The 26,145-nt window shown below is 40.3% G+C and overlaps 1 protein-coding gene across 7 annotated transcripts in view; it reads left to right on the top strand.

Moving 5' to 3' along the window:
• Window positions 1-26,145, top strand: part of PRKD1 (protein kinase D1) — a 301,945-nt gene that overhangs the window by 212,449 nt on the left and 63,351 nt on the right. For 6 of the 7 annotated variants that reach the window (XR_012159485.1, XM_073348911.1, XM_073348909.1 and 3 more), the window contains one exon: window positions 4,419-4,442. The exons of the other annotated variant lie outside the window; for it this stretch is intronic. Coding sequence is in view for 5 of the 6 variants with exons in the window: in XM_073348911.1 (XP_073205012.1) it covers window positions 4,419-4,442 (24 nt within the window). In the remaining variant the exon portion in view is untranslated. The remainder of the gene's footprint in view (window positions 1-4,418; window positions 4,443-26,145) is intronic. 7 annotated transcript variants of the gene reach the window in all.

The following is a 26,145-nucleotide window of genomic DNA, read 5'->3' as shown; positions in this document are numbered from 1 at the left end:
GTGGAGTGCCCCAAGGGTCGGTCCTGGGGCCGGTTTTGTTCAAGATCTTCATAAATGATCTGGAGTATGGTGTGGATTGCACTCTCAGCAAATTTGCGGATGATACTAAACTGGGAGGAGTGGTAGATACGCTGGAGGGGAGGGATAGGATACAGAAGGACCTAGACAAATTGGAGGATTGGGCCAAAAGAAATCTGATGAGGTTCAATAAGGATAAGTGCAGGGTCCTGCACTTAGGATGGAAGAATCTAATGCACCGCTACAGACTAGAGACCGAATGGCTAGGCAGCAGTTCTGCGGAAAAGGACCTAGGGGTGACAGTGGACGAGAAGCTGGATATGAGTCAGCAGTGTGCCCTTGTTGCAAAGAAGGCCAATGGCATTTTGGGATGTATAAGTAGGGGCATAGCAAGCAGATCGAGGGACGTGATCGTCCCCCTCTATTCGACATTGGTGAGGCCTCATCTGGAGTACTGTGTCCAGTTTTGGGCCCCACACTACAAGAAGGATGTGGATAAATTGGAGAGAGTCCAGCGAAGGGCAACAAAAATGATTAGGGGTCTAGAACACATGACTTATGAGGAGAGGTTGAGGGAACTGGGATTGTTTAGTCTGCAGAAGAGAAGAATGAGGGGGGATTTGATAGCTGCTTTCAACTACCTGAAAGGGGGTTCCAAAGAGGATGGCTCTAGACTGTTCTCAATGGTAGCAGATGACAGAACGAGGAGTAATGGTCTCAAGTTGCAGTGGGGGAGGTTTAGATTGGATATTAGGAAAAACTTTTTCACTAAGAGGGTGGTGAAACACTGGAATGCGTTACCTAGGGAGGTGGTGGAATCTCCTTCCTTAGAGGTTTTTAAGGTCAGGCTTGACAAAGCCCTGGCTGGGATGATTTAACTGGGAATTGGTCCTGCTTCGAGCAGGGAGTTGGACTAGATGACCTTCAGGGGTCCCTTCCAACCCTGATATTCTATGATTCTATGATCTGGAAAAAGGAGTAAACAGTAAAGTGGCAAAATTTGCAGATGATACAAAATTACTAATGACAGTTAAGACTCAGGCAGACTGAGAAGAGCTACAAAAGGATCTCTCAAAACTGGGTGACTGGGTAATACAATGGCAGATGAAATTCAATGTTGATAAATGCAAAGTAATGCACATTGGAAAGCATAATCCCAACTATACATATAAAATGATGGGGTCTAAATTAGCTGTTACCACTCAAGAAAGAGATCTTAGAGTCATTATGGATAGTTCTCTGAAAACATCCATTCAATGTGCAGCGGCAGTCAAAAAACCCAACAGAATTCTGGGAATAATTAAAAATGGGACAGAAAATAGGACAGAAAATATTGTGTTGCCTTTATATAAATCCATGGTACGCCCACATCTTGAATACTGTGTGCAGATGTGATCGCCCCATCTCAAAAAAGATATATTGCAATTGGACAAGGTTCAGAAAAGGGCAACAAAACGATTAGGGGTATGGAACGGCTTCAGTTTGAGGAGAGATTAATAAGACTGGGACTTTTCAGCTTGGAAAAGAGACACGATGGGGAGATATGCTTAAGGTCTATAAAATCATGACTGGTGTAGAGAAAGTAGATAAGGAAGTGTTGTTTACTCCTTCTCATAACACAAGAACTAGGGGTCACCAAATGAAATTAATAGGCAGCAGGTTTAAAACAAACAAAAGGAAGTATTTCTTCACCCAGTGCACAGTCAACCTGTGGAACTCTTTGCCAGAGGATGTTTTGAAGGCCAAGACCATAACAGGGTTCAAAAAAGAACTAGATAAATTCATGGAGGATAGGTCCATCAATGGCTACTAGCCAGGATGGACAGGAATGGTGTCCCTAGCCTCTGTTTGCCAGAAGCTGGGAATGAGCGACAGGAGAGGGATCACTTGATGATTACCTGTTCTGTTCATTCCCTGTGGGGCACCTGGCACTGGCCACTGTCGGAAGACAGTATACTGGGCTAGATGGACTTTTTGTCTGACCCAGTCGGTGCCATTCTTATGTTCTTATGTAGCACTCTTCATTCTAATCTCCCCTTCGGACTCTCTCTTTCTGCAGTGCTCACTTAAAGCCAATTTTTTGTTGTAATTTATATTGTGATAATAGTTAAATGCCCCAACTAAAGATCTGCCTTGGTCAATCCAGAGTCAGACCAAACTTAGCCAACCTGAACCGAACCTGAGAGTTCTAGTCACTTTCAGACCAAGCCTGTCCCAAACCTGACACTTCCCCACAAACTTGTGTCAGCATTGCCATCTCGTCCTTAGCACTCAGCTTGGTGAGGGTTTCATGCAAGCTTAGGCCCATGATTCATCTCTGGCTGCCTCGTGTCCATGGGGTTCATGCAGCAGTGGCTATGTGACCTGCTCCTGCAGGCCGCCATTGCCTCGCTGCACCGTGCATGCTGCCAAGTGAGAGACACTACAACTTGTCAGCACACTCACTCCACAGTGCACACAGATCTCTTTAAGGTGGTGCTGGACGCACACAGCCACCGCTACATCAATCCCATGGACAGGAGGAAGTGATCAGAGATGACCTCACCTGACCCAAGCCTGAGAAGGGTTAGGTGGTTTTCAGATCCAGCCTGACCCAGATCCATTGGTTTTGAGACAGGTTGCAAGGATCTAGTCTTAATTTGGACAGGGTCCAATTGCATTAGGTGCTGTACATACAAAAGGAAGACATCGTCCCTATCCCAGAGAACTTAAAATTCATCATCATCATCACCATATTCAGTCGAACGACTAACCTCGAGCTGTAACTTCTATGTAACCTTTCTCCTTCCACTCTGTCCCCCTCATTTGTTTCTTCGCTATTCTTGTTTTGTTGCATCTTAGATGTCATTGTAAGATGCTGCAAGACAGGCACCATGTTTTTTTTTTCTCTCTGTTTGCTCTGTTCTATGGGCATAGAACATTTATGGGCACTAAAAATAATAAGTTGAATCATTTGAACACAAAAAAAATCAGGTAGCTAGATATCTAATAGAGATATAAAAAGTCTCATTTTTGTGTGCCCGGATTTAAGCATTAAAAATGCATGCATAAAACTTGTATGTGCAAAATGATGACTGCAGTTTTAAAGAAAATGTGAAGATGCTGTATTAAGAAGCCATGTTTTCACAGAACATTCAACCTTGCCTCTAATTCTGCTCTCTCTATCCATTGTGGGTGTGCAGACACACCGAATCTAATACATTTCTCATAAGTCTTCTCTCCAGCTCTTCCTCCTCTTGTTAGTCTCTGTAAAAGAGTGTGACAGCTTTCTTACTGAGCTGATTTTTTGGGTGTGTTCAGAGTCAGTTCTGCTTGCTTTAGTGACTAAAAGAAATGTTAACTACTTTTTACTCCGGTTTACCCTGCAGACCCAACACAGCTGACAGTGAGTAAGTTAGAGTCTACTCCTGGAAATGTACCAAAGCCAGAGTTGTTCACAAAGTTACGAAGTCAGACTTTTGTGTGAACCAGAAAGAACCCAGCGTTAGTTTGAGACACTTAAGATTAGGCTATGTCTACCCTTCTCTGTTTGGACTACAGGGGCATGAATAACAATGCACACCAAAGTGCTGCTCTGTAACTCCCCTGTATGGACACTGCATGCATGTATTAAAAGGTTCCTAGATTGCATTAATATCGTCCTGTTTGAAGAGGACCACATTAACGCAAACTATGAACCTTTTAGTTTGTGCCCTCAGCGTCCACACCGGGCAGTTACAATTCAGCACTTTGGTGTGCACTGCTATTCATGCCCTTGTAGTTCAAACTACAAGGGAGTGTAGACAAGCCATTGGTTTGGAGGGCAGGCAGTTGTGCAAAAAAATCTCTTTACTTTCAACATGCGTAATTGACAAGGAAGTCTTTGAGAGAATAATCATGAAATGCCAGAATGATGTTTTAATTTTCCTTGTACCATCACACTTGAAACTTGTTTATAGTGCTGTAAATGTATATTTGTTTATGGATCTCTGAGAAAACTTTAACTTTCCACTTTATGAGCATAAATATCATCTGCATACATAAATCATCCAGTAAAGCATCTAAATTATTTCATTTGAGCTCATAATTGATTATGGGTCTACATTTAAAGGATGTTTTTAAAAAAATCTAGCTCCATCCAGAATTCTAAAGTTTTGACAGTGATTTTTTTTTTCATTCTCAACTTAGTAATAGTATGCTGCTTATTCAACAGAAATTTTAATAACCTGAAGATTAAAGAGTAGGTTACATAATCTAGTAGCTCTATCTGAATACCTAATCAATTTTTATGTTCTACTGCATAGTAGCCCCTCAATGTAAAATGATAAAATATTCATACTTCCTTCAAAAGTAACATTGTTTTCTTTTCTTTTTTTCCCTACTTTGTTCTGCTTTTTCCTCTTTCCAACTTGCTGTCTCAGTCTCCTTTCAGCCCTGGCTATGAGGTATGTACTAAATTTACTACATTGTCTCTCATAATATCAAGAACAGATGTCAGAGTAGCAGCCGTGTTAGTCTGTATCCGCAAAAAGAAGAGGAGTACTTGTGGCACCTTAGAGACTAACAAATTGATTTGAGCATAAGCTTTCGTGAGCTACAGCTCACTTCATCGGATGCATGCAGTGGAAAATACAGTGGGGAGATTTTATGTACACAGAGAACATGAAACAATGGGTGTTACCATACACACTGCAACAAGAGTTCTTGTCAACTGTTGGAAATGGCCCACCTTGATTGTCACTACAAAAGAGTTTTTTTCTCTCCTGCTGGTAATAGCTCACCTTACCTGATCACTCTTGTTACAGTGTCTATGGTAACACCCATTGTTTCATGTTCTCTGTGTATATTAAATCTCCCCACTGTATTTTCCACTGCATTTATCCGATGAAGTGAGCTGTAGCTCACAAAAGCTTATGCTCAAATAAATTTGTTTGTCTCTAAGGTGCCACAAGTACTCCTTTTCTTTTTAAGAGCAGATGTATTAGAAGTTCAGCATCTTCTATTTTATATCCCTGATGTTAATATTAAGAGACACATGGATTAATTCAGATTTGTATGTCATGTTCAAATTCAGAGGTGTTTAGCTCCAAAGTTTTGATTTGTCCTTGAGAGAGAGAATGACCAGCCACACAATTAAAAAGTACATTCAGATTCCAAAATACACATCCACCAGAGTTAGGAATTTCAAAGCTTACTGCTTGTTCTTTGTTATATTTATAGTAAACAAATACCACTAATTAAACATACAACTAAATAGCCTTTAACTCTTAAATTTGGTTCTGCTATGAAAAGAGGTGATGTAAAATTGTCACCTTTATTGTTTATGAGGTCATTCAAGCATAAATGAACACATTATTTGGACTGTAGAATCTTTATTACCAGTGATGATGTATGGTGAGGAAAACCCAGCTTCACTTTCAGATATCTGGGAATTTTCAGGGCTGGCAGTGTTTTAAAAAACGGTTTTACTTCTGCAGTGCACAGACTTCATCTGGAAAAAACTCAGTAACAATAAACACTAAAGCCTTACGTAATATAATAGAAGAGTATATAAATCCTAATTTTCATAAGGAGAACACATTTCTATTTTTGTAACGGAGACTGCATGTCAAAGGTACTGTCTCTGGAAGAATCCATGTTGAAACCCAGAGAAGTTTGTTTAATGTTGTACACTGCCAAAGTATTTGAAATGGTGAAAATTTGGCATCTTTCCCTTTGTAACCTCTGTCTGAGATGCACCCATGGAGGAAGAGCAGGCTTTGAAAACTTCCTCATTGTTGGTAGGAAAGAAAGAATTATTGATTAACAGGCGTACAGAGTGTATTAAAATGCTCAGCTGAAGATTATATCAAGACTAGTAGGCCAGTCTATTAGAAACCATGTCTCTGTCTGAAAAAAAAAAATCTGTTTTTTTTTAATTCTATAGCATGTACTACAACCAATTAACCCCAAAAGTATCCACCCACAGAGTAGTATGATGCAAATGGATACATAGGGAAATGTTTTTGTAATGCATAGCATCATCTTTATTATAGATGTGTGCAATAGTTGAAATGCAAGCAATTAGGGATTATACTTGGTAGTCTACGTAAATCACGAGTTATTTGTTTAGAAAATTCATGACTGTGTAAATGGCAAAGTATTAAATTTCACAGAGTTCACATGGAGTGAATTTTACAAGTAAATTTAGTCAATTTCAAGGACAGAATGAATTTTACAAGTAACATTTAGTCCTTGAAATTTGTCACTTTGCAGGGCAACTGCACCAGTATTCCCCCTGTAAGGGCCACTCAAGGCACCTGCTCTCAGGTTTCCAGCTCCTCAGTTGTCGCCTCTCTTAGGTGGAGACCCGCATCTCTCTCCTTCCTGACTAGAGATTTTTCTAGGCTAGACAGTTCCCTGCCTACACTGTGAGTTCCCCAGCAAGTCAAACTGCCTAAGCAGACTGCTTTGCTTTCTCTTCAGAGGCTATAAACAGCATAATTGCACACAGTTATAACTTACCACACTGCTCTTTCCAAGCATTTATTCTTAAGATGAAACCATTACAGAGAAAACATTAAAACAATAAAAGAACCTACACTCATGCTAATAAGCTTACCAGAGATCACCCCCCAACTTCAGCAAAGTCTCTGGTAGGAGTCAGTCCTTCAAGCCCCACACAGGGGTTTTCCTGTGGTTACAAGTTCATAACAGCTTTCGCTCAGCACAAGAACACTTGTGAATCTGTCAGTCACTCCTTTATATGGTTTGGCCTCTGATCTTGCTTTCATGAACCAGGTGATAAGCAGACAAGGACCCATCTCAAGGCAGAGCTTCAAAAAGCTGATTTCTTGCATAACTGGAGGAGGTACATTTGCACACACCTTGCCCTAGAGATTTCCTGGGAAACCCACTTAACTTTAAAAGTTCATTCTTGTCTGACACATTGTTTCAAATAGTCCTCTGAAGCTTATAACACTTCCCAGGGTTTACATTACTCATGTCTCTTTCCTTCACCCCACGAGATGTTATATACAATCCCACAATAATACATAAAATTTTGCATTTTTAATACAGTGAACTCCTAAGATACTTAAACTTAATTCAGGAAGGTTTAACTTAATTCAGTGTTTGGTTCAAGAAATTACAGGAAATTGCCATATCTGTCACAAAATTGACTAAAGTTACTTGTAAAATTCATTCTGACTTGAAATTGACTAGCTAAGGTAATTTTTTTGTATTAAAGACTGCATTGTAGACATTTTCTTTTTAAAAATAATATTTAAAAGTTCATGGTTTGGGGGCATTTTCACGATTCCTGTGCCCTCTATGAAATCATGATTTACACACAGGCCATAATTATACTGCATGTTTAGCATTTTAAAATGCTTTTGAAACAAGATGAGAAATAGATTTCACTTTTGGGAAGACAAACTAAGCTAACCATTTCCTTGGTAAAAACAGTATCTTTGAATTTGCACTTTCAAATATATTGTTATATTTGAATTTGCACATTCAAATATATTGTTATATAAAATAGAGGATAATAGTGTACATATTAGAATGTTGGTTTTGGATATGTTTCTAAAATGCTGATAAGTTTTGTCCATTGCTTTATAAGAGGCAGGTACAGTTGTTAAAACAGATTAATTATGGAGGCCTTTGTTGTGATTCCATAGATAAGGCTGAATTCAGGGTTTTTTTACTTTAAGTGGGGGTTAATAGAATTGTAGGACTGGAAGAGTCCTTGAGAGGTCATCTAGTCCAGTCCCCTGCACTCATGACCAGACTAAGTATTATCTAGACCATCCCTGATGGTTTGACATTAGGAAAAACTTTCTAACTTAAACCGCCCATTCTGCCATTTAAGCCCATTGCTTCTTATCCTATCCTCAGAGGTTAAGGGGAACAATTTACTTCTCTCCTCCTTGTAACAACCTTTTATGTATTTTAAAATTATGTCCCCTCTCAGTCTTCTCTTCTCCAGACTAAACAATCTTTCAATCTTCCCTCATATGTCATGTTTTCTAGACTTTTAATCATTTTTGTTGCTCTTCTCTGGACTTTCTCCAGTTTGTCCACTTCTTTCCTGAAATGTGGCTCCCAAAACTGGACACAATACTCTAGTTGAGGCCTAATCAGCACGGAGTAGAGCAGAAGAATTACTTCTCGTGTCTTGCTTACAACACTCTTGCTAATACATCCCAGAATTATGTTTGCTTTTTTTGAAACAGTGTACACTGTTGACTCATATTTAGCTTGTGATCCACTGTGACCCCTAGATCCTTTCCGCAGTACTCCTTCCTAGGCAGTCATTTCCAGTTTCGTATGTGTGCAGATTTGATCGTTCCTTCCTAAGCAGAGTTCTTTGCATTTGTCCTTTTTGAATTTCATCCTATTTTCTTCAGACCATTTCTCCAGTTTTTCCAGATCATTTTGAATTGTAATCCTATCCTCCAAAGCACTTACAAATCCATCCACCCCCAGCTTGTTATCATCTCCAAACTTTATAAGTGTCCTCTCTGTGTTTTTATCTAAATCATTGATGAAGATATTGAACAGAACCAGACCCAGAACTGATCCCTGTGGGACCCCACTCATTATGCCCTTCCAGCATGACTGTGAACCATTGATAACTATTCTCTGGGAATGGTTTCCAACCAGTTATGCATCCACCATATAGTAGCTCCATCTAGGTTGTATTTCCCTATTTTGTTTATGAGAAGGTTTTGCGAGACCGTATCAAAGCCTTACTAAAGTCAAGATATACCACATCTACTGCTTCCCCCACATCTACAAGACTTGTTACCCTGTCAAAGAAAGCTCTCTCTCATTCATCCTCTTTATTGTTAGATTAATATAGTGTATACATCCCAGTTTTACAACACATGCTCTTGGAGTATAGAATTAACTAACTGGCAATTAACTGATTAATCTGTTACTTAGTTTGAGTTAAAATAAGGGCTGTCAAGCGATTAAAAAAAAATTAATTGCGATTAATCGCACTGCTAAACAATAATAGAATACCATTTATTTAAATATTTTTGAATTTTTCTACATTTTCAAGTAAATTGATTTCAATTACAACACAATACAAAGTGTACAGTGCTTACTTTATATTTATTTTTGATTACAAGGTTTTGCACTGTAAAAAAACAAAAGAAATAGTATTTTTCAATTCACCTAATACAAGTAAGAAAGTTGAACTTACAAATGTAGAATTATGTAAAAAAAACTGCATTCAAAAATAAAACAATGTAAAATTTTAGACCCTGCAAGTCCACTCAGTCCTACTTCTTGTTCAGCCAATTACTCAGACAAACAAGTTAGTTTACATTTGCAGGAGATAATGCTGCCCACTTCTTGTTTCAAGTGTCTCCTGAAAGTGAGAACAGGCATTTGCATAGCACTTTTGTAGCCCGTGTCACAAGATCTTTACATGCCAGATGCGCTAAAGATTCATATGTCCCCTCATGCTTCAACCACCATTTCAGGGGATATGCATCTATGCTGATGATGGGTTCTGCTCGATAACAATCCAAAGCAGTGCAGACCAACATGTTCATTTTCATTATCTGAGTCAGATGTCACCAGCAGAAGGTTGAGTTTCTTTTTTGGTGGTTTGGATTCTATAGTTTCCGCATTGGAGTGTTGCTCTTTTCAGACATCTGAAAGCATGCTCCACATCTCGTCCCTCTCAGATTTTGGAAGGCACTTCAGATTCTTAAACCTTGGTTCGAGTGCTGTAGCTATCTTTAGAAATCTCACATGGGTACCTTCTTTGTGTTTTGTCAAATCTGCAGTGAAAGTGTTCTTAAAATGAACAACATGTGCTAGGTCATCATCTGAGACTGCTATAACATGAAAGTTGGGAATTTAAGAAATTTAGTATTGTTATCTCACTTGTTTTGGCATGAATGATCTTAACTGAATATAACAGACCATTCTGAATTATTAGTTAAAATGCCTTCAAATGTTGTGGTTTTGCTACATTTGAAAAACTTTATGTTGCATCTAAGCTAATGATTGTTTTATCTAATTATTATTAATTATTATTATTATTATTATCATCATCTAGACCCTAGATGGGTCAGATAAATAGATCAGGTCACTGTTGTGATATTAGCGGTAACTCAACCAATCATTCCTTTCTTTCTAGCTAATTTGTGTGTTGCAGTTCTCTTGGTTGAAATTCATAAGCTGAATGAGGAGGATTGTACATATGTATCAAGGGCTCATTGGTAGAATACTAGGCTCCATCTGTCACTGCTTTTAAGGGTTTGGTGTCTACATGCTAGCTCCTGTGTTTTTCATTATTGGAAAATCCTGCTCCAGTGGACAGGATCAGGTTAATTAGAATGGGACTCCTAATGGATAAAGTGAACCCCTCTCTTGGAGGATGGAGACTTCAGTTGGCTACTGCCTTCTTTCATATTCCAGTTCTCTGCCCCTTCTCCCTGTCATCCTTCCACATTCCCCCTACATTCCTTCCCCCTCTGTGCCGCTCCTGCCCTGTCTGCCTTTTGGCTTTGATAGAAATTCACAAAATATTTTTTTTAAAAAAAAATCTATATCTTTACAACTATGACAGTCAAATTCCAGAGTTTCTTATCCTAAAAGTTTACTTGGTAAGTTTGCCTAGACATTTTTAAAAAAAATAATTAAAATGTAAAATATATATCCCAAAACAACCAAACCAATAAGTCAGTTGCAAAGTAAGAGCCAGATTCATCAGTACTTTCTGTACTCTTTGGCTACTTTGTGCTGTTGTAGAGCAGTGCAAAGCTCAAAGTGAATCTGGCTGTAATTGTTAAACATAAAAATATGATTTAAGGTTGACTCTACATCTCTTCAACTCATTATAGATATCAAATGGTAGCAGTCTCTTTGGGTCTCTTGTTTAGTATTTATATATACATTTTTGAATATTTTTCAAATAATTCCCAGACATAAAAGAGTTAAACTGGAAGTTAGGGTTGAGAGTTTATATCAGTAACTTGAGAGTAATAAATAAACAAACACTCTAATTGTTGCCCAAACAGGCATGACAAACCCAGGAAATTCAGAGTTAAGGTTGCACTTAAAAGAAATTGAAATATGTTAAGATATAGAAAGCACATTTCAAAGTAAGGGTCAGACAATAATGGGTAGTGCACTGTGTAGATGCTATACATTACCTATAGTAGGAATTGATTCTCTTTGGGTTGAAAGGGGTATATTTAAATTGTTGGAAGTCAAGTAATTTTATTTTAAAAATTACTAAAACTATTTTGTTTATAGAAAGAAGTGGTAGGCCAGCTCTTACAAATTGTTTCTCTTACTGCCATCTCAGGGGTGTGACTCCCACTATTTAGTCAAAGGGGTTCTTTTACACACCTAGGGGATGCCATAATTGAGACTAAGGAAAATAATTACAATTATTAACCATAGCTAATTTATTATTAAAGAAAGAAAAAGAAAACATTAAACAAACCACACAAATGACAGAACACAAATGATAAATTTCTTACTTCCATTACAATCTGTTTTGTATGTCTCTCTGTGGAGAGCTTTTAACACAGATTACTTCCTTGAGAGTGAGCCTGCCTTTGGTGAGGCACTTGTCTCTGGGTAATTTGAGACCAAGGTCTATTATTTCTCCCAAATTATTGTGAATCCATTCTTAGTATCTTATTAGAAACTTAAAACTGTTTATTGTTGGGCAAAAGAATTTGTTTAAGGGCGGGAAGATCCTGTTGGTTTTTTATAAATAACTAGCTAGTTTACTGTTGGGCAAAGTCAGTAATCTTAACTAAAACTATGAAATTGAAGAAAATATTTAAAATCAGTTACTTAGAATAAGCCATACAATGTGGTGTATTGAGACAGGCCAATTATGAATATTAAAAAGCTTAAATACAATTAAATCCAATTATTTCTCTATTTACCAATGTTTGCCCCTGTCTTCTCTCCAGGAATACCTGGTTTAACTATTTGGTGATTAATAAACTGTTAGTTTTTTAAGTTGCAGCATCAATTTCATATCCCAGTAAAATCATTACAAGAGTTTAAATCTAATCCCTTTGTGCCATGTCTTAGTTAACTGTTAGTTAACTGTCTCATCAATCCATGTTGAAGTCTTGAGGAGGTTTTCCTGGGGTTGGCTTACTCTTGAGTAAGCATTTCACAAAAGTGTGTGCCATTTACACATTTAAGAAGTACATAAAAGTTTTGCAACATTTCCAACTACATATACTTTTCCTGACGTTTTAAAAGTTTAAAAGTGGGCTTGGCGGGGCTCACTTTACTCCTAGATTTATTGTTCTGACAACACATTCTACCTTTCTTTTTACAATTAGGTCTTTTCCTAAGACATGAATGTTTTACTTGGTTTGTCTTTTTAACGCAAGCTTCTTAGAGTTACAATTTGTTTGTTATAGCAATTAAATGTCTATTAAATATTTTGCACAAAGCTCAAATTTCAATAACCAATTAATCTTTTAAACATATCACAAAGAAAATAATATAAAGTTAAAGCATGGTAAAGTTTAAAATGCAACTTTTCTGAGTCACTTTTAAGCCATAAAGGATTAGGGAGGGTTTATCTTCCTGACATTTGCTTGTTCTTAGGAGATAGAAGCAGAAATCTTCTGGAATTTCTTTGATTAGCGTTAACATTTTGTAACATAACTAGCTAAATATAATATGTATTGTTATATTTTCAAGCATCTTATAGATAACATACTTGTAGCTATGTCTTAATATTCACCACAGAGGCAAAACAAGTAACAACCTAATAAAATAAGTTATAATAATTTTATTACTATCACTTTTGCATTAATATTGAGATCTTCCTCCTTCCCTAAGGCCATTTTACAGTGCTCTGGTAGAGCAAAGGAGCCTCATGCGATATCTCTGTACTGCAATCATGGGATGTGATGTAGACATAACCATGTAGACATAATCATCAGGTGTAATGTAGCCTTGAGTGGACATAACCAGGCTAGCTTTAATATAGCAGTGAAGCAGTGAAGTTCCACATACTAGCAGTGAAGTTCTAGCAGCATGCGCTTCAGTGAAGGCTAGCCCCACAAGTAATTACCCAGGGTTGTGAGCGGGCTTGTACAACCCATGCTGATGTGTGTGCTGCCAAAGCATCACTGCTCTGGGACCCAGCTAGATTAAAGCTAGCTCTGCAAGGTCTACTCAACCTACAGTCAAACCCCATAATTGCAGTACAGAAATAGCCAAAGTAAGGGTGACACTTTACGCTTCCATAGTGGTTATGTATAAATGAGAATCAGCCAGTTGGCATGACTGTAAAATAATATAGCAACATGATACAGGAAAGCAAAGAAATTGCACATAGCAGTTTTCTTGTTTTGCATATTGTCTCAATTAAAATGTTCAACTCCAGCTGAGAAAACTTTGGGGAGATTTGGCATTAAAGACTCTATGCATAACTCTATGCAGTTCCAGCTAAACCTGCCTGGATTTAGTTTTACTACTCTGGCTATTCTTGTTCTGTTTAAAGATATAACAAAACGTTGACATGTAGGTAGGATAATATAGAAAAATATAGTGCATCTTAGGGTAAATATGGGAACCTTTTCAGGTTTCATGACCATTTACGTTGTTAAAATAGATTGAGACATGGTATGAAGCTAACATTTAGTTCCTCTACACATTGTTTTGGCACAAGCTCTGTGAGAATATAATGCTACAGTGTTCTGTTATTTCCCTTATTTGTACTGAGTCATTTTTTAATTAAAACAAGCTTTGTGGTTTTAAAATAAAAAATCTAATCTTTTACTGTCTGCTTTCCTATAAAATGACTCATTTAATTACTTTTAATTCATAAAAGCCAAAATGCCATAAGGTACCTGTAATGGGGTGGCTGCCCCATTCCTGGAGAACAGGGGTGAAAAGCAGCCAAGCCAGGCTGATTGCGGAAGCAGCCACAGCTGGGGCCATGCCAGTCAGGGCCCAGCTGGCCCTGATAAAACGGCTGTGGGGCCAGGAAACAGAGGAGTCTCTCTCCAGCCCTGAAGGGAGAAGGGCTAGTTGCCTAAGAGGAAGGTACCTGAACTTTAGCAAAGCTTTTGACACGGTCTCCCACAGTATTCTTGTCAGCAAGTTAAAGAAGTATGGGCTGGATGAATGCACTATAAGGTGGGTAGAAAGTTGGCTAGATTGTCGGGCTCAACGGGTAGTGATCAGTGGCTCCATGTCTAGTTGGCAGCCGGTGTCAAGTGGAGTGCCCCAGGGGTCGGTCCTGGGGCCGGTTTTGTTCAATATCTTCATAAATGATCTGGAGGATGGTGTGGATTGCACTCTCAGCAAATTTGCGGATGATACTAAACTGGGAGGAGTGGTAGATACGCTGGAGGGCAGGGATAGGATACAGAGGGACCTAGACAAATTGGAGGATTGGGCCAATAGAAATCTGATGAGGTTCAATAAGGATAAGTGCAGGGTCCTGCACTTAGGACGGAAGAACCCAATGCACAGCTACTGACTAGGGACCGAATGGCTAGGCAGCAGTTCTGCAGAAAAGGACCTGGGGTGACAGTGGACGAGAAGCTGGATATGAGTCAGCAGTGTGCCCTTGTTGCCAAGAAGGCCAGTGGCATTTTGGGATGTATAAGTAGGGGCATAGCGAGCAGATCGAGGGACGTGATCGTTCCCCTCTATTCGACATTGGTGAGGCCTCATCTGGAGTACTGTGTCCAGTTTTGGGCCCCACACTATAAGAAGGATGTGGATAAATTGGAGAGAGTCCAGCGAAGGGCAACAAAAATGATTAGGGGTCTGGAACACATGACTTATGAGGAGAGGCTGAGGGAACTGGGATTGTTTAGTCTGCAGAAGAGAAGAATGAGGGGAGATTTGCTAGCTGCTTTCAACTACCTGAGAGGTGGTTCCAGAGAGGATGGTTCTAGACTATTCTCAGTGGTAGAAGAGGACAGGACAAGGAGTGATGGTCTCAAGTTGCAGTGGGGGAGGTTTAGGTTGGATATTAGGAAAAGCTTTTTCACTAGGAGGGTGGTGAAACACTGGAATGCGTTACCTAGGGAGGTGGTAGAATCTCCTTCCTTAGAAGTTTTTAAGGTCAGGCTTGACAAAGCCCTGGCTGGGATGATTTAGTTGGGGATTGGTCCTGCTTTGAGCAGGGAGTTGGACTAGATGACCTCCTGAGATCCCTTCCAACCCTGATATTCTATGATTCTATGAACTGGAGCAGTGCTGGGAAATAGGGCAAGGGAGCTCGGGAGCTCCAGCCTGGTCAAACCCCACGCTGCAGGCCTTGTTGAAGGCCTACAGAGGTATTGGGTCTGCAGGCATACAGCCCGGGGTTAGGCAAAGGCAGCAGGTCCTAACCCCTTGCCAATGATCAGTGGCCATTACAGACTGCAGTCTGCCCCAGTGAGTATGGGCTAGATGATGACTGGCAGTAGCTATTGAGGCAAAGTGAGTTTAGAAGGTTGGGGGTTGCCCTGGGAGGAGAGACCCAGATTGTAGGGGTACTGCTGGGACAGAACCCTGAGGCAAAGGGCACTGGGGTCTGGGAGGGACATGGGGCCAGTGACAGGCAAGACACCGGCCTGCAGAGGGCGCTCCATGTGCTGGAAAAGATCTAATTCCAAAGACAACCAGCAGGAGGTGCTGCACTGATGAGTCTCGCTGTGCTACAGTACCAGAATACAAGACTGCTTTATCTGCGCATTAGTGATATGAATTACAGTATGGTACATTTTAGCTTAGAAAGGAATGTATTTTTATTGCTCTTGAATAAATATGAAAAGCAGTGCACCCATTAATGAATGACAATCCTTAATGCTAAATAATTAATTTATTTAATGAACATGGTGATTCAAACCGAATTAGAGGGTAAATTTTTAATTTAAATCTGTGACATTTGCTACATGAGACAAATTCTCTAACACTTTAAATGTTTTGCAATTATTTAGTTTATATTTTAGGTGACATCACAAATAACTTTAAATCAAAAAAGTTTTTAAGCTAAAATTGTATGTCTTCATATGACTATTTTTGTTACCTATATTAAAGGGTCATCATAGGTAGAGTTAGAGAAGACCTATATGATAAAGTCCATCCCCTTTAGGGTGTAGGGTACATATGATGGTATGTATCAGGTACAAAAAAAGAAAATCACTACAAAAGATTTTCTCCCCCCCTCTCCTGCTGGTATTAGCTCATCTTAAGTGATCACTCTCCTTACAGTGCGTATGGTAACACCCATTGTTTCATGTTCTCTGTGTATATAAATCTCCCCACTGTTTTTTCCACTGAATGCATCCAATGAAGTGAGCTGTAGCTCACGAAAGCTTATGCTCAAATAAATTTCTTAGTCTCTAAGGTGCCACAAGTACTCCTTTTCTTTTTGCAAATACAGACTAACACGGCTGCTACTCTGAAACCTGTCAGGTACAGTAACTCCTCACTTAATGTCTTCTGGTTAATGTTGTTTTGTTATTACACTGCTGATCAGTTAGAGAACATGCTCATTTAAAGTTGCACAATGCTCCCTGATAATGTTGTTTGGCAGCTGCCTGCTGTGTCCAATATCTTCATAAATGATCTGGAGGATGGTGTGGATTGCACTCTCAGCAAATTTGCGGATGATACTAAACTGGGAGGAGTGGTAGATACGCTGGAGGGGAGGGATAGGATACAGAAGGACCTAGACAAATTGGAGGATTGGGCCAAAAGAAATCTGATGAGGTTCAATAAGGATAAGTGCAGGGTCCTGCACTTAGGATGGAAGAATCCAATGCACAGCTACAGACTAGGGACCGAATGGCTAGGCAGCAGTTCTGCGGAAAAGGACCTAGGGGTGACAGTGGACGAGAAGCTGGATATGAGTCAGCAGTGTGCCCTTGTTGCCAAGAAGGCCAATGGCATTTTGGGATGTATAAGTAGGGGCATAGCGAGCAGATTGAGTGACGTGATCCTGCTTCGAGCAGGGGGTTAGAATCATAGAATCATAGAATATCAGGGTTGGAAGGGACCCCAGAAGGTCATCTAATCCAACCCCCTGCTCGAAGCAGGACCAATTACCAGTTAAATCATCCCAGCCAGGGCTTTGTCAAGCCTGACCTTAAAAACCTCTAAGGAAGGAGATTCTACCACCTCCCTAGGTAACGCATTCCAGTGTTTCACCACCCTCTTAGTGAAAAAGTTTTTCCTAATATCCAATCTAAACCTCCCCCACTGCAACTTGAGACCATTACTCCTCGTTCTGTCATCTGCTACCATTGAGAACAGTCTAGAGCCATCCTCTTTGGAACCCCCTTTCAGGTAGTTGAAAGCAGCTATCAAATCCCCCCTCATTCTTCTCTTCTGCAGGCTAAACAATCCCAGCTCCCTCAGCCTCTCCTCATAAGTCATGTGTTCCAGACCCCTAATCAGGGTTGGACTAGATGACCTTCAGGGGTCCCTTCCAACCCTGATATTCTATGATTCTATGATTCCACTGCTTGCAGAAAGAGCAGCCTGTTGGAGCTAGCTGGTGGGGGCTTGGTACCAGGGTGGACTGGCAGCCCCCCCATCAGCTCCCCTATGTTTCCTGTGCAGCAGCCGCCCAGCAGGCTATCAACTGGGGGGCAGTTCAGCTGTCCCTCCCCCCACTCCCCGTGCTGCTCCTGCCCTCTGCCTTAGAACTGCTCCTGAGAACTGCTCCTGCTTGCTGTGCGAGGGTAGTAGGGGGTGCACCCCCATCTCCACAGGGCCAGGGAGACACGATAGGACGGAGGGAGCTTGCTGGCAGCAGCTGCTGTCTCAACTTGCTGATCTACTTTAAAAGGCAATGTACTTAGAGTGGGGTCAGCGTATTTAAAGGGGTAATGCGCATCTCTCTCTCTCTCTCTCTCTCAAACACCCACTGTGTGTCTCTCTGTCTCTCTCTGCCATACTGTCTCCCTGCCCTCAATTCGTGCTGCCTTGTAGAGTGCGAGGCTACATTAACAATGTTTTAACCCTTGAGGGCTCAGCTGAGTGCTAGTTCATCATTTAGCAGAAAGGCATTCCCTGGGAAATATCTAACCCTCTTCCACCCTCTGACTTCAGCACCTCAACCAAGCTTCACAATCATCATTGTATACAGTATTAAATTTTTTCTTTAAAACTTATACTCTGTGTGTGTGTGTGTGTGTGTGTGTGTATGTATACGCACACAGATAAAAAAAATTTCCCTTGAACCTAACCCTCCCCGCTCCCCATTTACATTAATTCTTATGGGGAAATTGGATTTGCTTAACATCATTTCACTTAAAGTAGCATTTTTCAGGAACATAACTACAGTGTTAAAAGAGGAGTTACTGTATTAAATTGATTCCATAGTCAACCTTTGCTAAAAGCCTGAGTAAATAGGAGAGAAAAGAGAAAATTGTATCAAAGTTAAGTTCCACACTTGCTGAAATATGATAATAGAAGCCATGTGCAAAGTAAAAACTTCTCCAGACGATCACAAAAAGCTGGGTTAAAAAAAATTCTAATTCTCTATAAGGAATTTTAGTCAATAATTCAAGTGTGTTATGTAATTGAATCATAACCTGAAAGGGTATCTTATCTTCTGGAGAATATAGACTCTATTGCCTGGGGTTGATCCTCCCTTGGTTAATTCTATCTGTATAGGTTCTTATATTCCCCATCATCACAACTGTCACAAAGAATTGTTGGCTAAGACTTCTTTCTTTCCAGCTTGTAGAACTGAAACCTTACCCCATTTCTTTTCCTTCGCTACTGCATGCATTGCTTCAAGATAGGGTTGCACCTGCAATGGCGATGAAAATGGATTGTGTCTAAGGTTGTGAACAAGTCCAGTGGATTTGCAACTACTGTCTCTCTCTTTATGGCTAGATGAGAAATTGTCCTGAATTATTCTTTCCTGTTGTAAATTGGGTTCACAGTGTGAAAAAGTTGAGAACCTGCCCTGAGCTGAAAGAAGTAAAAGCAGATCAGCATTAAACAGAAAAAAAAATTAGTATCCAACTTTCCAAATAGATTTAAGAGAACAGAGTGATGGCATACCACATATTTGGTTTAGCTTTGTTAGCACAGAAATGTTGCCTCCTCCATATATCTCAAGAATGAACTATTGTTTATCTTCTTTCTTTAAATATTGGGTATTTTTTTTAATCTCTATTTAGTCTGCTTATGTCCAATCCTAATACTAAATCTACTGTTGAGACATTTGTCTTCTGTACCACAGGACCTGCCTCTGCAGTTTGGATTTAAGTCTGATCCAACTCCCACTCAAGTGGATGGAAAGATTCCCTTTGACTTTAGTGGGAATCTAACTTGGCACTTTTTACAGAAAAGGTTGAAATAGATGCATGGAACATGATAACTCACATCTTCACAGTCTCTTACTTGGAGACCAAGGATGAAATCCTGGCCCCACTGAAGTCAATATGAGTTTTTCCCATTGACCTCAATGGGACCAGGATTTCAAGCCAATATTTAATTATAACACTTTGCAAATTAAAGAATCATCAGCAGTTAGTGATGGAAAAGATTTATTTAGTCATCTAATGCAAGATTGTCCCTCATAGCATATTTTATGAACACTTTCATTTAAGGATCTTAAAGAACTTTATTAGCAATAAGTGTCATAATGCCCTTATCACATAGGGCTACTGAGGCACAGAGGAATTAAGTGACTTACCCAAGGCTGTACAGTGCATCAGTGGCAGAACCAGAAATAGAACTCATGGAGTCCTGGCTGTCAGTTTCCTGTTGTAATCGCTAATCCTTTATAGATTCACAAACAGAATATTACTTACAGATTTGGGTTTTCCCCACACACCAACGTGCACGTGCGTGCGTTCATACATATGTGTTTTTTTTAAAGTACATACTAAATTTGCAAAACTGTTGAATACATTATGGCTCAATCCTGCCTTATAAAACATGGTACCTATTGCTCTTGTATCTGGCAGGTTTGTTTGAATTGTTTGAAGAAAACAGGTGTTGGGGGGTACACTTACCCCTAGATAGAGGTATTATCACTTCTTGTGTTCCCTGTTTTAAAAACGGGGAATACTTCTGAAACCTGTCATATCTCTACAACTGCTTTTTAGTGAAGCCCCTATATATGACAATATGGTAATCACTTCCCTTTTTCAGCCTTTAATACTGCTTGGAGAAGAAGTATGATTTTTATGTTCATTTATAATCTTAGTACAGTGTGCACAACTGACCTGCCACACCTTTTTTCTTTTTTTTTTTAAATGCAGCCTTATTAGTTACAAAACAATATAGAAGTACAAACGCAAACCAAGCCAGAAATTCCTTCAACAATATTCAGGGACTGCAGTGAGTGGAAACAAACATGTTTCTGTATGAGCCCCTCAGTATCTGCAGTCCCAAGCATGCTCTTTGCCAACAGAGTGCTTTAGTGCGCAGGAATAATTTCATGTACATTTTATAATTTCACACATTTGCTTAAATTTTGTCCTGCAAAAGTAGTAAAAAACCCCAAAGCAATGGAGTCTCTGTGGGTGGTTTTGAAAAAGTTATTAATGGAAGAGTGTAAATGTGTAGCATGAAATTATTTCTGGTGAAAGTTGACTTCACCCTGCTTGTATACATGTAAATAAGAGGAGAGTTTGGTCCTTTGTTTAATTTATTAACATGGCACAAACAAAGATATTGAAATCAAACTATTTCTTCTAATAGAAGATTGTCGATTCATGTGACATTTATCAAGAATTCCAGGGTATATTTGTAGGAATATTTTTTAAAGCCTCTTAAAATTACTCAAGCAGCGAATGGCTTTTTGTAAATTTTAGGCTAGTCTGATCTGTTGGTTTTACGGTGTAGTTTCTGTGTTTGGCCCCAAGAGGCCAGTTTTCCACCTATTGAGCCAGCTTATTCTGCTCCAAAGTTGTCTTCTCTGTCCCTTCCTAAAGTTCCATTCCTTTAAGGGTCTGGGGAGTGTGGGATAGAGGTCATTCTCACCCAGGCAGAGAGAGCAACTGAGTCAGTCCATTGGTAGGGTATCAACTCCTCTTTGCTAGTTTTATGTCGCAGTGAAGGGGTTTCAGGCAGGACAAGACTCTCAGGGAAGAGAGCAGGCAAAAAAGGAATGTTGAGAGTAATACCATCTCCCTCTAGGGTTGCCAACCCTCCCAGATTGTCCGTAAGTCTCCCGGAATCAGCCTCGAACTTCCCAAGGCTTCTGAAACAAATCTGGGCGATTTTAATAGGCCACTAAAAGTCTGGCAGCACAGCGGTGCTAAGGCAGGTTCCCAAACTGCCCTGTCTCCGCTCGGCTCCCGGAAGGGACAGTCATCTCTCTCTGGCTCCTAGGCACAGGGGCATCCAAGGGGGTCTCTGAGCGCTTCCCCCACCCCAAGCACGGACTCTGCAGCTCCTATTGGCTGGGGACAGTGCCTGCAGCCCTGGGCAGCGCGCAGAGCTGCCTGGCCGCCCCTGAGTCTAGGAGCCGGACATGCCGGTCGCTTCCAGAAGCAGCTCAAGGTAAGTATCGCCTGGCTGGAGCCTGCACCCCTTGCCCCCCGCCCGCAATAAAACCCCCTGTTCCAGCCCTAAACTCCCTCCCAGAGCCTGCACCCCCTCCTGCACTCCAAACCCCCTGCCCCAGCCGAGGGAAAATGAGTGAGGGTGGGGGAGAGCAAGCGATGGAGGGAGGAGGGATGGAGTGAGTGGGGACAGGGCTTCAGAGAAGGGGCGGGACCACGGGGAAGCGCGCAGGGCAAAGGTGTTTGGGTTTGTGCGATTAGACAGTTGGCAACTGTATCTCCCTCCTCTCGTGGATCTTCCTCCCTTGGGTTAGCAGCTTCTTACAGGCCCAGCTGTCTCCTTCCTGCACAAACCGGCATTTTTTAGTGTAGTGGCTGCATCCTGTGTCTGTATAAACTAACAGATGCATTTCAGCTACTTTAGTGAAGCCCGCAAATTGCACAGACTGGAGGCAACTAAGCAAGAACAACCTCTTTTCAACATGTAGGAAGAGTAGTGAGGGGACAGAATGCCAGGGGCAGAGGGTAGAAATAAGTTATCTGTGGAGTGTCCCTCTTTACATTCAGCACAGAAAGAGTAGCACTTCCTCTCACACCATTAGGGAGTTGAATTTTCAAAAGTGTAAACAAGCCATGTTGTGTTGTTTGGTTTGTTTTAAATCTCCTGACTTAAGTCATGATCTGGCTCGTGAGTTTTCAAGTCTCTTTGTTGGATCAATTTCACTGGCTCAGTTTAACATCCATGTAGTTAAATAACTGCATATACTTCTTTGTGTTTACAAAAGACATTTGAAATACAATATTTTGACCTGTTAAAAGTATCATACCTTGCTGGGAAATTGTTATACTAGACTTTTTAGTGTTTGGAGCAGTGCTGGCTGTTCTAGTTTCCATAATGTAATCTAGTTAAGCAATCATTTCCTGGGAAGCTTCCAGACTTGCTGAGTCAGTAATCTGGCTGACTACCAGGAAAAAATAATTTGTATCTCTACCAAACTAAACACATCAACTAAAGAAGTAGGTGCTCACTGGATAGGATTCTAGCTTTGGCAATGATTTTGAGAAGACATAAGATGTTACCACTGTATCAAAAATAGTTCCCCTTCCTTTCCTTCAGGAGACTTGAAATTGTGTCAGAGAAAAGCAATCAGCTCCAACTGTAGAAACATGCTCTTCTGAAGGAACATTTAAAATCCCTGATAGAAAGGAGGAGACAATGAGTATTTTTGTAGCATCACTGGTAGCCGCATCCCCCAAGAAGGGACCCTTCCTTCTAGTCCAGCATATCTCCTGGGCCCACTTCAAAAACCCCAAAGTGACCTTGATTCTCCCTCTCACCTGCCAGCAACTCTTCAGAGTGGTCAGATCCCCATAAGTGCTGACTCACCCTCAACTCCTAGCCCCTTAGACAGCTAGAGGAATATACTGAGGAAAGCTGCTTCCCTACCTCAAAGCTGAGAGAGAAATTTGAGATGACCAAAAAATGGAGGAAAACACAGTTGATGGATCTTAATTGTTTGAAAGATCCATTGGACCCAGTTCTTTGTTTTTAGAAATGTAAATGGTGGTAGAATTTCTTCCTCTTTGTTCTCATTAAAATTATGCAATTTAGTTCCAACAAAATTCAACTATTTCTTGGAGGTTCACCCCTTTAATGGAAGCCATGCTGACTCACATTAAAGGAATACTGTGCAAGCACAGTCTGCTAGAATTTTTGAGCAAGTTTTTAAAAAAACTGGGTAAAAAGGTAACTGGATGTAACATATTTGGACTTTCAAAACACCTTTGCCATAGTCCCTCACAAGAGGCTGTTCAAGAAACTGAATCACAGGGCAAAAGATAAAATTGTGTGTCAGATTAGAAGTTCTAAAGTTTCTAGTAGAGAGGACCAGAATTAGGAATAAATGGTTATTTTTTAGATAGTTAATATTTGGGTGTCTCAAGGCATCTGTGTTGTTTATTATATAAATTGTTTTGAAAAAGGGAGATGAAGATTGAGGTGGCAAAATTTACAGATGATAAAAGTTTATTTATCTTAATCAAGGCAAGACTGGGTTATGAGGGACTCCAGAGGGACATAACAAAGCTAGGTGACAATAGATGAGCATATGCTAGGCAAATTCAAAAGAATAGAATAAGGCTTTCAGTATGTAGTTCTAGTGACAAGACTTGTAAATTGGAACTCTAGTTTGTGCCTATAATATAATGAAATGAAAGCAAACTGAATGTTTCTGAATGTTGCTATTCCCCTTCCACCATACTTAAACCTTTCCATCTGTCCCTTCCAATTTAAATATAATAATAATAATAAAAAAAACAACCATGTCACTGCATGTGAAAGGATCCAAAAATAGTCCACTTTTCAAGACCAAGTCAGACAGTAGGGCATTGTGAAAAATGCTCTGCAGACAACAGGTTAAAAAATAAGGCAACCCTTTCAAGGATTAGTTTCTTCAAAAGTAGAAAGTGCTCAGATTAAAACGCAGTGTGGCATGTGTATCATTGATTGTGTCCTGTGTGAGCAAAAGGGCAAATCCAGAGCTCAGTATCTGGGCCTGGGAATGGGCAGATGCTTGGGAGGATGTTATTGAGGCATAATGGCTAAAGTATCCTCTGCTTGCCCTTTATACCACCCCAAGGGAGAGGTGAGGGCCAGGGGATCCATGTAGCAGCAAAATCTCTAACCCATCCTCTGACTTGCCCATTCCTCCTGAATTGTGCCACGTAGAGAACTTGTGTGGAGTGGGGCTCTCTGCCATTCACTGCATGTGCTCACACTGTGCTCCCACATTTCCTTGTGCTGCAGAACCAGGCAGATTCCCCTGCCAAAGGACTTGCTGTGGGTGTGGAGGGCCAGCATTTCATAACTGGGCTTGTAAAAAAGTGATAGTTCATCATGACTTCACTTAGGTTGACACAATCCTATTTACTCTGTTCTAGCTTTAAGCTGTTGCTTAGCCCGGTGGTTTTTACAGACCCATTAAGTGCAAGTACTTTAAGAGAAACCTACAAAATTCCTTGGAAAATGGATCTATAAACCAAAATGGGAGGTGTTGGCTGAAGAAAGGTTTTCACTTTGTTTCAGTCACAGGAAGTTTCATATACAGTCCACAAATTACTAAATGTCCTTGTAGAAATACAGCTTAAGAGACTGGTTGAAAAAAGCACTTTTTTAAATGTACAAATTTTAAAAAGGCTCTTAAATTTTAAAATGTATGGGCTGTTTTTATTGAAGTATCTGACAGAATAAATTGTTTATTTTGCACTGGAAATGTCAGCTCTTGCAAAGAAACCCAGGGCCGGCCCACAACATTTTGGCACCTGAGGCGGGGAGCTCAAATGGTGCCTCCATGCCCCCTCGCTTGGGTCAAAACTTTGAAAGGTCTCAATTCTGCCTTCTTCATATTCTACTCCTCTCATGATACTGCTCTGCTACCTACCCCAATAAAGAAGAATTAACAACTTAAAATGCCTCGTTCAAAAATTTTAAGTAACACTTAATTTTCAAACATCTGAACAGCAAATGTAACTTTTCTTGTCTGCATTGTAAACACTGGCATTTTTATCTGTTTGAATAATCAAAGTGGTGCTTTCCATGGCAAAGACTGAACTGCTTCCTGAAGGTCCACAGTCTGGGCCAGCTCATGCTCTGCTGAGATGGTTGCAAGGCTGACCATCCTCTGTGTCATTGTGAAGCGTAGATGTGTTTTTATTAATTTCAGCTTGGAGAAGCTGTGTTCTCCACTGGCAACTATTACAGAAAGTATTAGAAGTATGCACAGAGCAACAAAAGCATCTGAGAAGAGGGTGGTAATCTTATTTGTGCACATATATTCCAGAACAGCCTTTGGAGTTGATCCTGCTGAAATGCATCTTGAAAGGGCTTTTAGTTCATCACCTAAATCAAATGCGTCAATATCGCACACGTCACCATGTGTCAACACTGACTCTAGTGCCCTGCATTGCTGGCATTGGTCTTCTTCAGGTAGGGTGAGGAGTTTTGGAATATCATACAACATCCGAAATATACTGCTGTGTTCCATAAGCTGCATGAAACGTTCTTCAAGTGACTGTATTGCACAATCTAGCACCTGGTTAAAGAATTCAACTTTGAATTGTTGTTTGGGGTCTCTTACGGGATTATCCCATGCCTCGTAATGAAAATGTCTTCTTCTTCGGGGACTCTTGTATTCTTGAATGGGTGGGAAAATAGCTTCAGTGTGACGTTCCTCTGCCAACTTCTGTGCACGCTTCAGAATGTTTTGAAATCCCTTATGTGACCAGTAAGACTGTAGGTATGACTTTGCTTTGTCAAGTTGTTCCATTGCTCCAGATATATCAAGGTGAACACCTTGGAGTCTCTTGCTTACAACATTTATTTCAAACAGTATGTCATGCCACAACACTAAGCCACACAGAAATTTGAAGTTATGTATGTTTCTCGTGAATCCATTTCCCTCTGCCACTGTTCTCCCACAAACAGTTCCGGTCATAGCATTGTCCTCCATAATGGCAACTATGGCATCATGTATCTTCCCAATTTGGTGTGTGTTAAGCTTTATCACCTCCACTCGACTTTCCCATCATGTGGCACTCAGTGGTTTCAGTGTCAGAGGATGTTCCCAGATGTTGCTTCAAAATTTGCCATTCACTTGATGCAGAGAAAAATACATAGATG

Source organism: Lepidochelys kempii, chromosome 6 (genome assembly GCF_965140265.1).
Source record: "Lepidochelys kempii isolate rLepKem1 chromosome 6, rLepKem1.hap2, whole genome shotgun sequence".
Lineage (NCBI taxonomy): Eukaryota > Metazoa > Chordata > Testudines > Cheloniidae > Lepidochelys > Lepidochelys kempii.
Note: the sequence above shows the minus strand (reverse complement) of the source record. Positions and strands in the feature narration are given on the sequence as shown.